Source organism: Canis lupus, chromosome X, assembly GCF_011100685.1.
Source record: "Canis lupus familiaris isolate Mischka breed German Shepherd chromosome X, alternate assembly UU_Cfam_GSD_1.0, whole genome shotgun sequence".
In the NCBI taxonomy this organism is placed as follows: Eukaryota; Metazoa; Chordata; class Mammalia; order Carnivora; family Canidae; genus Canis; species Canis lupus.
This window is the reverse complement of record NC_049260.1, coordinates 13210103-13222907: the sequence shown is the minus strand read 5'-3', so window position 1 is coordinate 13222907 and position 12805 is coordinate 13210103. Positions and strand designations below refer to the sequence as shown.

At 41.4% G+C, this 12805-nt stretch overlaps 1 protein-coding gene across 12 annotated transcripts in view; it reads right to left on the bottom strand.

The window, feature by feature from the left end:
• REPS2 (RALBP1 associated Eps domain containing 2) overlaps nt 1–12805 on the bottom strand; it is a 231657-nt gene that overhangs the window by 183868 nt on the left and 34984 nt on the right. Inside the window, exons 1-2 of one of the 12 annotated variants that reach the window (XM_038586916.1) lie at nt 12641–12676; nt 11079–11145 (exon numbers count right to left, since the gene is read on the bottom strand). The exons of 9 other annotated variants lie outside the window; for them this stretch is intronic. Coding sequence is in view for 2 of the 3 variants with exons in the window: in XM_038586913.1 (XP_038442841.1) it covers nt 12641–12676 (36 nt within the window). In the remaining variant the exon portion in view is untranslated. Of the gene's footprint in view, nt 1–9028; nt 9121–11078; nt 11146–12640; nt 12701–12805 lie in introns of those variants that run through there. 2 more of the 12 variants (XM_038586913.1, XM_038586914.1) reach the window with 2 other exon arrangements.

The window sequence follows — 12805 nt, the reverse complement described above, 5'->3', positions numbered from 1 at the left end:
TGCCTTATGTGAATATATCAACCTATTCAATTTTTTTTCAGATTTAAAGGATCAGAGACACCACCTGATCCCAGGATAGCAAGTACCTCATGTGAGTTCAGGTAAGTCATTTTGTAATCACCTGACTCGAAGCAAACAAAGCCAAAGAGAAATACAACATATCCTCCCAGAACTTTGAATTTACTCAGTTTTCTTGTTTTTGCAGGAGGAGGATCACTTTTGAATTAAAACAAAGAAATATGTTAAGGAGTCAAACATGAAACTAATATGATTCCTAAAGACAAGAATTCAAATAAATTCTACACTCACTAGCTGTTTTGGTTTTTGCACAATGGATTAGCATATTCAGACAGAGAGTCTATAGACTCACCTATACTGTTATTTGGAATGAGGAAAGATTATAGGTAGGGGTGACATTTGATGACAATGATTTACTATGACTTTTGTAAACTAGGCCTTCTTTGGCAAGCCAATGCCACAGCTTTTCAAGCTGTCCAGTTGGCTGCACATGGTCAGGCATACATCTCAGAGTCACCTGCCTAACACTTCAAGGTGAGCTGAGGGGAAGAGTGTAAAAAGAGTGAACCACCCAAGTACAAAGGAAGCATCCCACCTACCCCCAGAAGACAGTCACTGTGATGTAGAACAGTATAGGGAAAAAGAACAATAGAATCAACTAAGAACATTTACTGAGGGCTGACCAAGTGCCAGGCACTGATTTAAATGCCAGGAACAGATGAGAGGAAGGAATGCACACACACACACATGCGCGTGCAAGCACATACACACACAGTCTTGACACTACAACTGAATTAAAATGCAACAGTGGCTCAGATTACAAAAGAAAATTCATTTTAGGATGTTGGCCCAGTTTCTAGGCTCTGCACATCACAGACTTTTGTAGAGCTGGAGGCAGCAAAATCTCAGGTGAACACACATGCACTGCCAAGATTATATAAAGCTTTTACTTTAGGTAAGGGTTCTAGCAACTCACACTTAGCGCCAAAGGACTCACTTCCCAGACAATTTGTTTATTGATATTTTCAATGCTTTTTCAAAAACAAAATTACAGGTAGGGGTTATTTGATATTTTTATAAGTTTGTTTCAGTACATTCTATGTATCTTTTATTTCATACACTCACACAAGCACAGGCACACATGCACTCACTCATACACACATTCTCTTTTCAAACCAGTGCCTTAGTGAGAGAAACAGAGCAAGCCAAGGCACCTCATGTCAGTGGAGCACCTGTGTATTACATACAAATCCTTGAAATGCTTTGGAAGGAATGAACAAATGGAGGTTAAGTCTCAGATCACATTAGAGTTCTCACTCTCCACCTTAAACCCAGACAGATCAGAACCTTCCAGCACATGGGGATCCCTGGGTGGTTCAGCGGTTTAGTGCCTGCCTTCGGCCCAGGGTGTAATCCTGAAGACCCAGGATCAAGTCCCACGTAGGGCTCTGGCTCCCTGCATGGAGCCTGCTTCTCCCTCTACCTGTGTCTCTGCCTCTGTGTGTGTGTGTGTGTGTGTGTCTCTCTCCCTCCAGCACAGTTAAACTCATACCAGAAAGAGCACTTTTTGATAGGGTAGGCAATCTGACTTCATTAATTGGGTTTCCATGTTGAATTCCTAGTGAAGACCCTTTCAACTGTTAAAACAACAAATGCTCCTCTCTCCTCCCTGACGTGCCGGCAGCCTCCCTCTGAGAAAGCCGACTCCCTCAAAGCAGGCTGTACTGCTTTGCAGGGCACTGAAACAGGAAACGGGCCCCTCCCTGTTCATGACTGTTCTCCCCATAGCAGGGCCTCACGGCAACCAGCACACTAAGTTCCCCAGCATCATCACAGCAAATGCAGATGGATTCTTTGGCCCAATTAGCCAGAACCCAGCCCCAAGTCCACTCTGCTATTGGTCCTATTGAGATCTAATGGCCATGTTATATTAACAAGACTAACTTCTTTCCATGACCAAATCCCCTTTCTATGCCCCAGAAAGAAACATCCATCCTCTTCCCACTCTAGCTTAACAGACACCCATCATTTAAGGCCTGGCCTTGCTCTCAACTGTCTGTCCTTGTCTGGTGCCTCACCCCCAGGTACCCGCTGACACTTCCCTGATACCTAAACCTCCAACTTTCCCTGCTCTTAGGTCTGTCACTGAGTTGTGCTTGGCAAAAGGGACATCCCTAGGACCCAGGTGGATCTCCTGTGTTGTACCTTGAAATCACCTCTAGTCACTATTCCAATGGCCCGGATAGACTTTGCATTGCCTGATCTGAGACAATCCACTCATCCCTCCTTAACTGGCACCCCCACCACTTGGATGAGCTAAGTAAGGTCTAGGTCCTGTTTTCTCCCAAGACAATCTACCCCAAGTACAGTCCACTCTCACAAGCCATGCCTAGAGATTTGACAACTTAGACATATTTGACACAGAAAGAACAGTCTCTACCCTCAAGGAGTTTATAATCTGTTATGGACTAAATGTTTGTGCCCCCCACACACAAATTCATGTTAAAGCCCTACCCCTCAATGTGATGGTATTAGGAGATGGAGCCTTTGGGAGCTGATTAAGATCAGATGAGATCATGAGGGTGGAGACCCCATGAATGGGATCTGTACCCTTAGAAGAGTCACAAGTCTGCTTCACTCTCTCTGCCAGGTCAGGACACAGCAAGAAGCTGGCTGTCTGCAACCCAGAAGAGGGCTCTCGCCAGAACCTGACCATGCTGGCACCCTGACCTTGAACCTCCAGCCTTTAGAGCTGTCAGAAATAAATTTCTATTGTTTGTAAGCCACTTGGTTTATGGTATTTTGTTATAGCAGCCCGAGCTAAGAACACAATCTGATCAGGGTATGTATATTCAAGAAGTTTGAGAAAAAGGATCAACATTTCTCAAGCACCTACTACATACTCTCCAAGCATTATGCTTTCCTTCTTATGTGTTGTTTCTAATATTTAAACTAACCCTAGATAAATGGTTTTGCAGATAGGCACTTTGGGATTCAGAATAGTTATTAGAGAAATTCTGGAAAATGAGAAATGACCTGAATTTCAAGATCTTGCCACCCAGCAATTCATATTATAAATGTCACATGAACCAAATTCACTGAACAAATAGGCAACCCCTTATGTTCACTAAGATGCCATTCATTCATTCATTCATTCATTCATTCTCTTAGGTGGCATACTGTGGCAATGAATGAAGTCTCTTTGGGCCTAGCAACTGAAAGACACATACTGTTTGTACCTTGGCAACCAGGGATACATGCAAATTAGGAACCTCTTATTTTTTTGGCCTTCCAAATGGCCATGGGCACACATCTGTGAGAAAGGGAGAGATTGTAAAGGGTACAGGCTCAGACTGAATATTTTCTCTCCGTAGAACCAAGGAACGAACCTCAAATCCAGTTTCATCATAACTGTGCTAAAACTGAGTCAACCAGAGTACAAAACAGAAACTAATAAACATTTTCTGATTTTTCTTTTGGCTGCCCAGCATCACAACACCTTGCCAATGTTTATGAAATTTTCTACCTGCCTTCAGCTAAATAAGTTAAAAATGTCAGATACTCACTTTCCTGATTTTGGTAAGGGCACAGGCCCTCAGCTTGGTCAGACACACTACAGGGCATTTGAATCAGTAATGAGTATGCAAAGTAGCAGGAATAGTAGATCACTGTTTTCTGAAAACAGCAGCAATGTCAGTTCCTAGGGGCAACAGGGGTGCCGAGCCCCACATCTGAGGTCCAGTGCAGGCAAAGAGAGATATACCTAGAGGTATACAAATATTCAGTGGCTCCAGTTCCAGCATCTTCACCAGACCAAATCTGTGGCATGATATGGCTGTAGTTCTAGCAATGCTGCCTCTTGTGCACTTTTCAAGCCTTTCCCCCAGCTTTCTTAAGAAAAGACTGAGCTACCCAATGAACTCCTTTTTTGCTTAAATTACCCACAGGTATGTCTGTTACTAACATGATTGTGCTATGACTCCTGGGTGTTATAGAAAAGAGGTCAAAAATAAGTTTTGACTGGCCCATCCAAGCTCAGCTCTATCAATTATCTATTGCTACATAACCAACCACCCCAAAACATTAGTTCTTAAAACATTTATTTAGTTAATAATTTGGGGGTCAGCAATCTGGGCTGAGCTCAGCTAGCCAATTTTACTGATGTGGACCAGACTCTGCTGATGTCAGGTGGGACTCACTTAGGCTTCCACAGTCAGCTATTGGGTTGACTGGGGGCCTCCACTAGCCTCCATGTGGCCTCTTAGCCTCCAGCAGGTGAGCCTGGGCTTTTCCACTTGGTGGCAGAGCTCCCAAAGCAGCAAGAACTGAAGGTGAAATCCTTCTTTGGACCAAGGCTCAAAACTTGCACAGTCACTTCTACTGTATTCTATGATTAAAGCAAGTCATGAGACCAGCCAACACTTTAAGGATGGAGACACAGATTTCACATCTTGATTTAAAAAACAGAAAAGAAGATGCAGGGTGCCTGGGTGGCTCAGTCGATTAGGCATCTGGCTCTTGGTTTTGGCTCTGTTCATGATCTCAGGGTCCTGAGATGGAGCCCCCACGTTGAGCTCTACACTCAGTGTGGAGTCTGCTTGAGATTCTATCCCCCTCCTATTCCCTCCCCCAGTTCACACTCCTTCTCTCTCTCTAAAATAAATTAATAAAATCTTTTTTAAAAGGAGCAGCACAGGGACACCTGGGTGGTTCAGCAGTTGGGCATCTGCCTTCGGCTCAGGGCGTGATTCTGGAGTTCCGGGATCAAGTCCCATATCGAGCTCCCTGCATGGAGCCTGCTTCTCCCTCTGGCTAAGTCTCTCCCTCTCTACTGTCTCTCTCATGAATAAATAAATAAAATCTTTAAAAAAAAAAAAGGAGCAGCACAGTATTGGGGGAATTTTACAATCTACCATAGCTATTTGATAAACAGCACAATGGGGAAGCTGTCACAATAGTGATAACCCTAGGGATTCCCAATTATTACAACTGCTTATATCCAGAATCTCTCTCACCATCAATTCCATTAACCCACCACCAATGCCAGCCACCAATCCAACAACAGCTAACGAAAAGCAATAAACACACAGTACTGAGTCTGCCAACTCCACAGCCTGTAAACAGTTTATGCAGAGGGCAGGCCTCTTGGATCTCCCATACTGCAGGGCACGCTAAAGATCATGAAGTCGTGTGGCATTGGACACCAGCTCTCTGGCTATGGGCCTTTCTACAAACCTCAGCTTTCCTCCCCCACAGCTCACAATCAGCATTTTCTGCATATGAACAAATGGGCAGTTTGCACACTTCAAGCAGAGGACTAGTTAATATTCCTAAATAACAGAAAAACTTACTATAACTCCAAAAGAATCTAAAAAAGCTTTGCTCTGAATTTGTTTATTAAGATCTTGAAGAGGTTTAACCATATCCTCTTAAATTGGCAAGAGCCACTTAAACTGGCAGACCCCACAAATTGAAACTTGATGTTTCCCTGACAACTGTTGAACTGAGACAGGGAAGGCTCCTGTGAGAAGTCTCCATGGAAACCACCCAGTCCTTGCATCTACCATTTACCTTATTCTTTGGCTGGCATTCAAGCACATCAAATTAGCAATAAAAACGTAAGGAAGTTGGAAGGGCTTTGGAGCGATGAAGACTATGTTTGGTACAGTGAGATTTTCCAGGAAAGAAAGCCTACTCAGTCCAAATGTCTCAAGATTCAGATTAAGAAGCCTCTGCATGCCCAACCCATTTTTTAAAATAATCTAAGAAGTTTTAAAACATAATGTACTGGTTCCCCTAGGGCGGCTGTGACAAAGCACCACAAGCTGGATAGCTTAAAACAACAGAAATTCACTGCCTCACATTTCTGGAGGCTGGAAGTCCAAAATCAAGGTATCCATAGAGTTGATTCCTTCTGAGAGCTCTAAGCGAAAATCTGTTCCGTGCCTCTCTCCTTGGAATTCCCCAAGAGTTCCTCAGCTTGTAAATGCATCGCTCCAATTTTCCTCTTCATGTGGCACTGTCTTTGTGTGGATTAGGAGCCCGCTCTACTCCAGTATGATCCCATCTTAACTTCATTATATCTGCAAAAGACCTATTTCCAAATAAGGCCACCCTCCAAGGTACTGGGAGTTAGGACCTCAACATATCTTCTTGCAGGGACACAATCCAACCCACAATCTACAGCTTTTATATAAAGTATTTGATTTTACCTATTCACTAAGTGTTTGTTAAAGCAAATTGATAGTTCCATTTAATTTATGGCTTAATCAAAATAGAAGATTCATACTTGTTCACACTGCTATACTTAGCTACTGAAATCTGAGCAAATGCAACCTTTATTCTGAATTGTCATGTGCCCAGCCCAAAACTGGAGTTTCTACTGCAAAAGAGAAGAAGGAAATGAACATCAGTGAACAACCAGAAATCTCTATTATATAGGCAAAGAGAAAAACATCACTCAGAAAAACAAGTCTAGTGTCCAGATACTCAGGGCCTTAGGTAAGAACACACTGCAAAACTGAGATCATAAAAGTTAACGGTGCTTGGAAATGACCTTGAAACTGAAATGAAGAAACTAGAATGTGTCTAACAAAACCAGAGACAAAAGGCACAGAAAAGGCATACAGAAAATAGCTTCCTAAATCAGAAGCACTTGAGGAAAAAAAGTCTATCATACACTTACATACAGGGACTCACATGGACCCATTTCAGAACAAAACTGGGCCAGAACCTTAGGACACCACCAAATACAAAAGTGCTGCATTATTTATTATTTCTGATTCTTCTGATTCTGATCTTTGTAGGTCCTGTTGTATTTTTTTTTCTTAAATGCTTTTTTCAAAACTTAAACTTTTGAGATAATTGTAGATTCACATGCAGTTGTAAGAAATGACATGAGAAAGATTATTCAGGGGAAATTGGGTAAAGGATGCACAGGATAACACCTTGTAAAAACTACGATACAAGAACACAACCAGGATACTGACATTGATAGAGTCAAAATAGAGAACAGAAAATTTCCTTCACCATAAAGATCTCTTACGCTGTCCTTTTATAGCCAATCACTTTACTCCTGCTCCTGCCCCCTCAACCCCTGAGAACCACTAATCTGTTCTCCATTTCTATAATTTTGTCCTTTAAAAAACATTATATAAATATAACTACATAGTATGTGACCATTTGGGATTGGCTTTTTTTCACCCAGCAGAGTTCTCTAGGGATCCATCCAGGTTGTTATATCTATAGTTCATTCTCTTCAATTGCTGAGTAGTATTCCATGATATGGGGTATACCAGTGTGTTTAACCATTTACCCATTGAAGGACATCTGTGTCATTTCCAGTTATGGGCTATTAAGAATAAAGCTGCTATAACCATTTGTGCACAGGTTTTTAGGTAAACATAAATCTTCCTTTCTCTGGGATATATGCCCAGGAATGCAATTGCTGGGTCATATGGTATATTTAGTGTTTTTAAAGAAACTGCCAAACTGTTTTTCCAGAGGGGCTACATCACTGTACCTTTTCAAAAGCAAGCAAGTTTTTTAGCAGCCTCATCGGTATTTGGTCATGTCACTATTTTTTATTTTAGCCATTCTGCTAGGTATGTAGTGATCTCTCATTGTGACATTAATTTGCATTACCCTAATGGCTAATGATGTTGAACATCTTTTTTAAAATTTTTTAAAAGATTTTATTTATTTATTCATGAGAGACAGAGAGAGAGAGAGACAGAGTGAGAGAGAGAGAGAGAGAGGCAAAGACATAGGCAGAGGGAGAAGCAGGCTCCTCACAGGGAACCTGACGCAGGACTCAATCCCTGGACCTCGGGATCACGCCCTGAGCCAAAGGCAGACGCTCAACTGCTTAGCCACTCAGGCGTCCCTTGTTGATCTTTTCATGTGGTTATTTGTCATCTGTCTATATATTTTCACTGAAATGTCTCTTCATGTCTTTTGCCGATTTTCTAACTGGATTTTTTTGTTTTCTTACTGTTGAGTTTTGACAGTTCTTTATATATTACAGATAATCTGTTGTCAGGTATGTGATGTGCAAATATTTTCTCCACTCTGTAGCTTGTCTCTTACAGTCTTTCTCAGAGTAAATATTGTTAATTTTTTTTAAATTGTTAATTTTGATGAAATCCAATTTATCATTTTTTCCTTTTATGGATCACACCTTTGGTGTCAAGTCGAAAAAGTCTTTGCCTAGCCCTAGGTCCTAATGACTTTGATGCTTTTTTTCACTTATAGTTTTATGTTTTATATTTGTTTGTGATCTTTGTTATTTTATATAAATATATTTAGTGTTACATAAACACATGTATAAAATATACATATATATATGTATACACACAGACACAAATAACATAAGTTGAAAGAAGGGATAAGGGATCCCTGGGTGGTGCAGCGGTCTGGCGCCTGCCTTTGGCCCAGGGTACAATCCTGGAGACCCGGGATCGAATCCCACGTCGGGCTCCCGGTGCATGGAGCCTGCTTCTCCCTCTGCCTACGTCTCTGCCCCCCTCTCTCTCTCTCTGTGTGACTATCATAAATAGATAAAAATTTTTAAAAAAATGAAAGAAGGGATAAGTGGAGTTGTCTTTCCATTGTCCAAGATAAAGATAAAACTTAACGGTAATAATTTCTTACCAAAGCATCCCCTAAATCTTAGGTTCAGAAAGTGGAAAAACCTCTATCTCCCCTCATTTCATTGCTTTTCAATCTAATCACAGTAAAATCACTCACCCACTAGCATCACTGTGTGGCAAGATGGTACATGTGTATAATAAATCCCTCCTTAAAATATGTATATGAGGCAGCCCAAGTGCCTCAGCAGTTTAGCGCCACCTTTAGCCCAGGGCCTGATCCTGGAGACCTGGGATCAAGTCCCACGTCAGGCTCCCAGGAGCCTGCTTCTCCTTCTGCCTGTGTCTCTGCCTCTCTCTCTGTGTGTCCCTCATGAATAAATAAATAAAATCTTTTAAAAAATATATCTATGAGTACTCACCATTTCCAAACCATCCATCTCCATGTTCTTCACTGCCAGGATGACCAACCATCCTGGTTTGCCTAGGACTGAGGTAGTTCCCAGGATGTAGGTCTTCCAGGGCTAAAACTGAGAAAGTCCAAGTTGGTCACCCTACTTCCAGCTCCAATGGCCCATACTCATCAAATGGATTAAGTAGGATATCAGTAGCTCCTCTCTTTTCCACTCTTTTCTAGTGAGCAGATCACCAAGCAGAACTCATTAAAGTCAAGCACACATGCTCACCTACAAATGCCACCTTTTAAATGTTCCCCAAATGATGTTTTTGAAAGCACATAAACTCCTTGGCTCCTCAAAGGTACAGTGTATCAACAAGTTAACTAAAACAGAACCCCCCCAAAAAAATAAATAAAATAAATAAAACAGAACCCATCGGGATCCCTGGGTGGCGCAGCGGTTTAGCGCCTGCCTTTGGCCCAGGGCACGATCCTGGAGACCCAGGATCGAATCCCACGTCGGGCTCCCTGCATGGAGCCTGCTTCTCCCTCTGCCTGTCTCTGCCTCTCTCTCTCTCTCTCTCTCTCTCTCTCTCTCTGTGACTATCATGAATAAATAAATAAAATCTTAAAAAAAAAAAAAAAGAACCCATGGATATTTTACCAGGCTCTGTTTTCTCACTTTCTAGATCCCAGTGTCCTACTAAAGAATACTAGTATGCAGCAGAGAAACAAAATCTATTTTAATCTAAGAGAATTGGGAAACCTCCAAAGAGCAGTGACCTGAAAAATCTTGATGCAGCAGAGGAAATCGATTTTCTACCAAAGCCATGCAGAGGATTAGACTCAGATTTAGGCCAGAAAAAGATTTACATTCCATCCAAGTCCCAATATAACATGATGCACAGATGAAAACATGCTCATGAGCAGACATAGCTGACACACATTACAAAGTGCAAAGTAGAAGTCAGCTCTTTTTTAATATTTTATTTATTTATTCATGAGAGAGAGAGAGAGAGAGAGGCAGAGACACAGGCAGAGAGAGAAGCAGGCTCCATGAAAGGAAGCCCAATGTGAGACTTGATCCCCAGACCCAGGATCACGCCCTGAGCCAAAGGCAGAGGCTCAACCGCTGAGCCACCCAGGCATCCCCAGAAGTCAGCTCTTAAGAACATGTGTCCCAAAGGTAAAAACACACAATTTATAAGTTGTAAAAAATATTCTGATGAATCATAATCAGTCTTTTAAATGTATTTTATAATTAGTTTTTATTCTCATCTTGGTCCCTTTTCAAAATGCCCACCAATCTTCAGGATCAGAAAATAACATCAGTCATGCATTTATAATAATCAAGAAATTATTTTTTAAGATATTATTTATTTATTTGACAGAGGGAGTGCATGAGTACAATCAGGGAGAATGGCAGAGGGAAAAGGAGAAGCAGACTCCCCAATGAGCGGGGAGCCCAACATGAGACGATCCCAGGACTCTGGGATCATGACCTGAGCCAAAAGCAGATGCTTCACCAACTGAGCCACCCAGGCACCTCTGATGATCAAGAAATTCTTTTTTTTTTTAGATTTTATTTATTTATTCAAAAGAGACACAGAGAGAGAGAGAGGCAGAAACACAAGCAGAGGGAGAAGCAGGCGCCATGCAGGGAGCCTGATGTGGGACGCGATCCCAGGACTCCGGGATCACATCCTGAGCCAAAAGCAGACACTTAACTGCTGAGGCACCCAGGCATCCCAAGAAATTCTTAAAATTGATAATAGGTATCTTAAAATTACAAAAACCTCCAGCTTCCCACCTTTCAAATGTAGACAACTATTCCACCCACATGTAACACACCTACAATTTGACACTATATCACATTTTTATTATAACCTCTATTAATAACTGTAAGATCCCCTATACACAGCTACAGCTACACTTAGAACCAAAAGTAGTACTGATGACCAGTTTGACCTTGACTGACCTGGACACCTATACTGGACAGTGTACAATGAGAAAGCAGTTCTGCCCATCAGGTGGCCACCTATTCTGGCTACAGTGAAAATTAAAATTAAAGCTACCTTTCACAGTGCTCTTCACTTTTGCAAATTTTCTTCAAATTCTTAATTTTTTTCAATCTTCCTATGTCTAAGAAAGAAAATATGATGCATAGGATGTTAAGTCAATAGAGTCAAGGAAAGCTATCACTGTGTAAATGAAGCATGACATTGGGACAGTAGGAGTCAAGATCGAAAGTGAGTGAGCCAGCTTCGTGTAGAATTGGTCACATCCAACTGAACACAATTTTGAAAAGAAAAGGAAAATACTTAAAGGAAGCAAAAAGCTCTAAGCCAATGCAATCAACAGTGGTTAAAAGTGATGGGCTGATTCCTTAGGTGGAAACATTTTTGATTTCATGGTTGCTCGATTAGACACAGTAAATCCATATACCTCTGTTCCCAGTCAAAGCCTATCTTCTATTCCCCAAAGCTCGAACCAAGTGAAAAAAACAAAAGGAGAGTTAAACTGCTTCAGGAAGAAGACCCATTAAGATCCTCAAGTTTTATAAAAACCTAACTCAACCTCAGAGATACACAGAAAAACTCAGTTCTGAATTTGGTTCAACAAATCCCCTTTCCATCAGCTACCAGATTGATGGGCACCACACATTAACTGGAAGGGGCACGTCCCAGAAATAGATGAATGAAGAAAGGAGAGGCTTCTGCAAGAAGTCTCCATGGAAACCACCCAGTCCTTGCATCTACCATTTATCTTCTATTTTGGCTGTCATTCAAGCACACCAAATCAACAATAAAAACATAAGGAAGTTGGAAAGGCTTTGGAATTGAAGGATTCAGTGTTTGGTACAGGGAGATTTTCCAGGAAAAAAAGAGACCAGAGCAGTCTGAACTTCTCAGGACTCAAGAGGCCTCTACTAGTTCAGCCCATTAAAAAAACAAGTCCCGTGGGACGCCTGGGTAGCTAAGCGGTTAAGCTTCTGCCTTCAGCCCAGCACATGATCCTGGAGTCCTGGGATCAAGTCCCACATCAGGTTCCCTGCATGGAGCCTGCTTCCCTCTCTGCCTGTGTCTCTGCCTCTATCTCTCTCTCTCACGAATAAATAAATAAAATCTTTTAAAAAATAAAAAATAATAAATAATAAAAAAACAAATCCCCCAAAGGAATATGCTTATCATGATGAGCACTAGGTGATGTATGGAATTGTTGAATCACTATATTGTATACCTGAAACTAATATTACACTGTATGTTAACTGGAATTTCAGTAAAAACTTAAATTCCTCAAATGAAGTGTTTGCAAGTTTTTTTTTAAGATTTTTTATTTATTCATAGAGACAGAGAGAGAGAGAGGCAGAGACACAAGCAGGCATCATACAGAGAGCCCAATGTGGGATTCGATCCAGGGTCTCCAGGATCACGCCCTGGGCTGCAGGCGGCGCTAAACCGCTGCGTCACTGGGGCTGCCCCAACACAGTTTTTATAATATGTATTTGATCTTGCCCATTCACTAAATATTTATACAAGTAAATTTATATTTCCATTTATGTTGGGAATGATTGGGTATTTTAAAGTTTGAAATTCTGTTTTGGAATTTTAAAATATGAAAAGGAAATACAACTTACAATTTTGCAACTATGGGAAATAAGGATCCTACACATGTAGTAACCAGTCTCCCAGATGGCCCCCCCATGATGTCCATGCCCTAGTATTCACCATGCCCTTATATAGCCCTTTCCCACTTTGTTTCAGGGCTGTCTTTGTGACCAATTGAATGTGACAGAAATGAT